At 58.3% G+C, this 2,506-nt stretch overlaps 1 protein-coding gene across 1 annotated transcript in view; it reads left to right on the top strand.

Annotated features, from left to right (window-relative positions):
• The first annotated feature begins 1,574 nt into the window (after positions 1–1,574).
• The window catches only part of LOC138742049 (calpain-1 catalytic subunit-like), a 46,969-nt gene continuing 46,037 nt past the window's right edge, over positions 1,575–2,506 (top strand). The window contains exons 1-3 of the mRNA XM_069896243.1: positions 1,575–1,884; positions 1,930–2,048; positions 2,321–2,454. Of these exons, the coding sequence (XP_069752344.1) occupies positions 1,575–1,884; positions 1,930–2,048; positions 2,321–2,454 (563 nt within the window). The remainder of the gene's footprint in view (positions 1,885–1,929; positions 2,049–2,320; positions 2,455–2,506) is intronic.

Below are 2,506 nucleotides of genomic sequence, written 5' to 3'. Positions count from 1 at the left end.
TCAGTGATGCCACCGGTCACGGGGTCGACGCCAAGGAGGGGCGTCCGTGGGCTTTCCCTCCCACTCCCAACATCCAAATGTGGGGCTGTGCCCCCTTCCCTACCCCCTCATACAGGGGGTCATTACTGGTCACCAGACCCGCCCCCACTCCCTCCTGCTAACAACTCTCCTCCAGCCACTGGCTGCGCCACTAGTATTCGTCAAGCGTCAGTAGCGTCTAGCGACGCCAGATGCAATCGAAAGAACAACCACGTAGATGGCTTTAATGACAGTTAGCTCTCCCATCCCCCACCGACAGCTAGGACCCTCCTCCCCACCCTGTCAATAGGTCCCTGCCTGCCTCCAACTCACTAACTCCCCCCTCTAACATACGTTCTGGTGCTGACCTTGACCGGTCTGCGTGCTCTCTGCCATACACCCGAGTCTCCAGTTTGACGCGAACGTGGATGGAAGATTCTCTAACTGGCAGGAGGATAAGAGGGGCCTTTCCTGCAGGCTCCACGGGATCGGGATGATGGAGTTGAAGGCTTGGTTTGTCGATGATGGAGGAGGGGCAGGCAGTGTTGAGGTTGCGCTGAGTCTGCAGAAGGGACTTGGACAAGTGGGGAGGGGGGGAAAAGAAATGGCAGACGCTATTAAGGACTAACGGCGTGGACGGACAGCGAGTTCTGAAACCGGGGGTGCAGTGGGACTTGGGAGACTGCAGGTCGAGGCAGGCGTCGGCAGAAATTGCTCAATGTCCCCTTACAATCAAGAGAAGAAGCAAGAGAGAGTCCCCCTCCACCAGAGTCGCCTCCCGCAGCCCCCCACGGCCACCCAGATCCAAACCCTTCCGCTCCCTCTCGTGTCCCGGTACCCCGTCAGTCATTCTCCAGTGGCCCTCAGCCTAGTGTGCGTCCCCTTGACCGCAGTCTCCAGTGGCCTCCCAGGCCGCATGGGTTCCTCGCCTTGAGCCAGCAGCAGCCCGCGTGGGTCCTTCAGCCGTAGAACCTCTCACTGCTCCGCCGCCATGATCGCTGTCCTGTGGCCTGTCCTCTCCGCTGCTCCTCCTCAAGAGGAGGAGCAGCCCCCCGCCCCCCGAGGCCACTACCAATCATCTTGGGCCCCGGCAATAGCGGGATTTTAAATAGCTGACCGCTGGCTCCTTTAACAGGCCGTTAAAAGCCAGAACCCACCGCTCTCTGTGTGAAGAAGTTCCCCCCCAAACTTCCCCTTTCACCCCTGACCCATGTCCTCTGGTTTGTATCTCACCCACCCTCAGTGGAAAAAGCTGACCTACATTCACTCTGTCCCCATCATAATTTTAAACACCTCCATCAAATCTCCCCTCATTCTTCTATGCTCCAGGGTATAAAGTCCTCACGTGTTTAACCTTTCCCTGTAACTCAGTTCCTGAAGTCCGGGCAACATCCTAGTAAATCTTCTCTGCCCTCTTTCTATCTTATTGATATCTTTCCTGTCATTCAGTGGCCAAAATTGCACACGATTCTCCAAATTTGGCCTCACCAATGTCTTGTACAACTTTACCACAACATCCCAGCTCCTGTACTCAATACTTCGATTTATGAAGGCCAATGTGCCAAAAGCTCTCCCATCCCCTCACTCACCTTCCCAACGTCCACCTCTCGGTTCCTCTCACCCTGTCTCTCCCCTTTTCCTACATCTCGGCCGTCCCTCCAACTCTCAGCTCCCTCACCCACTTTCCTATGTCCATCCCTCTGTCCCCCCTCCTCCCTCCAACCCCCCAACTCCCTTCACACACATCCCTCCCCAACCGCCCCTATGTCTATCCTTCAGTCCTCCCTCCCACCCCGGGCTCTCCCCTCAGCCCCGCTTTCCCTCATCTCCCTCACCCACTCCTCCCGCCCCTGCCCGTCCCCTGGGGTTTGCTCTGTCCTAACCCCCTTTGTCCCCAACTCTCTCCCCCAGGTGACTGCTGGCTGTTGGCGGCCATCGCCTCGCTGACCCTGAACGAGAAGGTCCTCCACCGCGTGGTGCCCCACGGACAGAGCTTCCAACAGCACTACTGTGGCATCTTCCATTTCCAGGTGGCTTGTGGGGGGGGGTGGTTGGGGGTTGTGGGGGGTGGTTGGGGGTTGTGGGGGCTAGAAGACGGTGGTGGCAGATGGAGTGGGTGGGAGAGGGTGTGGAGAGGGCTAGGAGAAGGGTTGGTGTGGGAATGGGGGAGGGGAGGTATGAGAGACTTGGTGAGGAGTGGGAGCGCTGAGGTCCCAGGAAGGAGGGACAGTGTTGTGTGTGACAGTACTCCCGTCTTTCCCCCACCATCTCTCCCCATCCCTTCGCCCCACCCCCTCCCCAGTTCTGGCAGTTCGGTGAATGGGTGGATGTGGTGGTCGACGACCGACTCCCAGTGAAGGACAGTGAGTTGGTCTTCCTGCACTCTGACTCCCGCAACGAGTTCTGGAGCGCACTGCTGGAGAAAGCCTATGCCAAGTGAGTGCACGAGGCTGTCAGCCTTTCCCCCACACTCCCCTCCTGTGCTCCC

The sequence above is a fragment of the Narcine bancroftii genome, chromosome 8 (assembly GCF_036971445.1).
Source record: "Narcine bancroftii isolate sNarBan1 chromosome 8, sNarBan1.hap1, whole genome shotgun sequence".
Taxonomy (NCBI): domain Eukaryota; kingdom Metazoa; phylum Chordata; class Chondrichthyes; order Torpediniformes; family Narcinidae; genus Narcine; species Narcine bancroftii.
The sequence above is the reverse complement of the archived record's forward strand: the minus strand, read 5'-3'. Positions and strand labels throughout refer to the sequence as shown.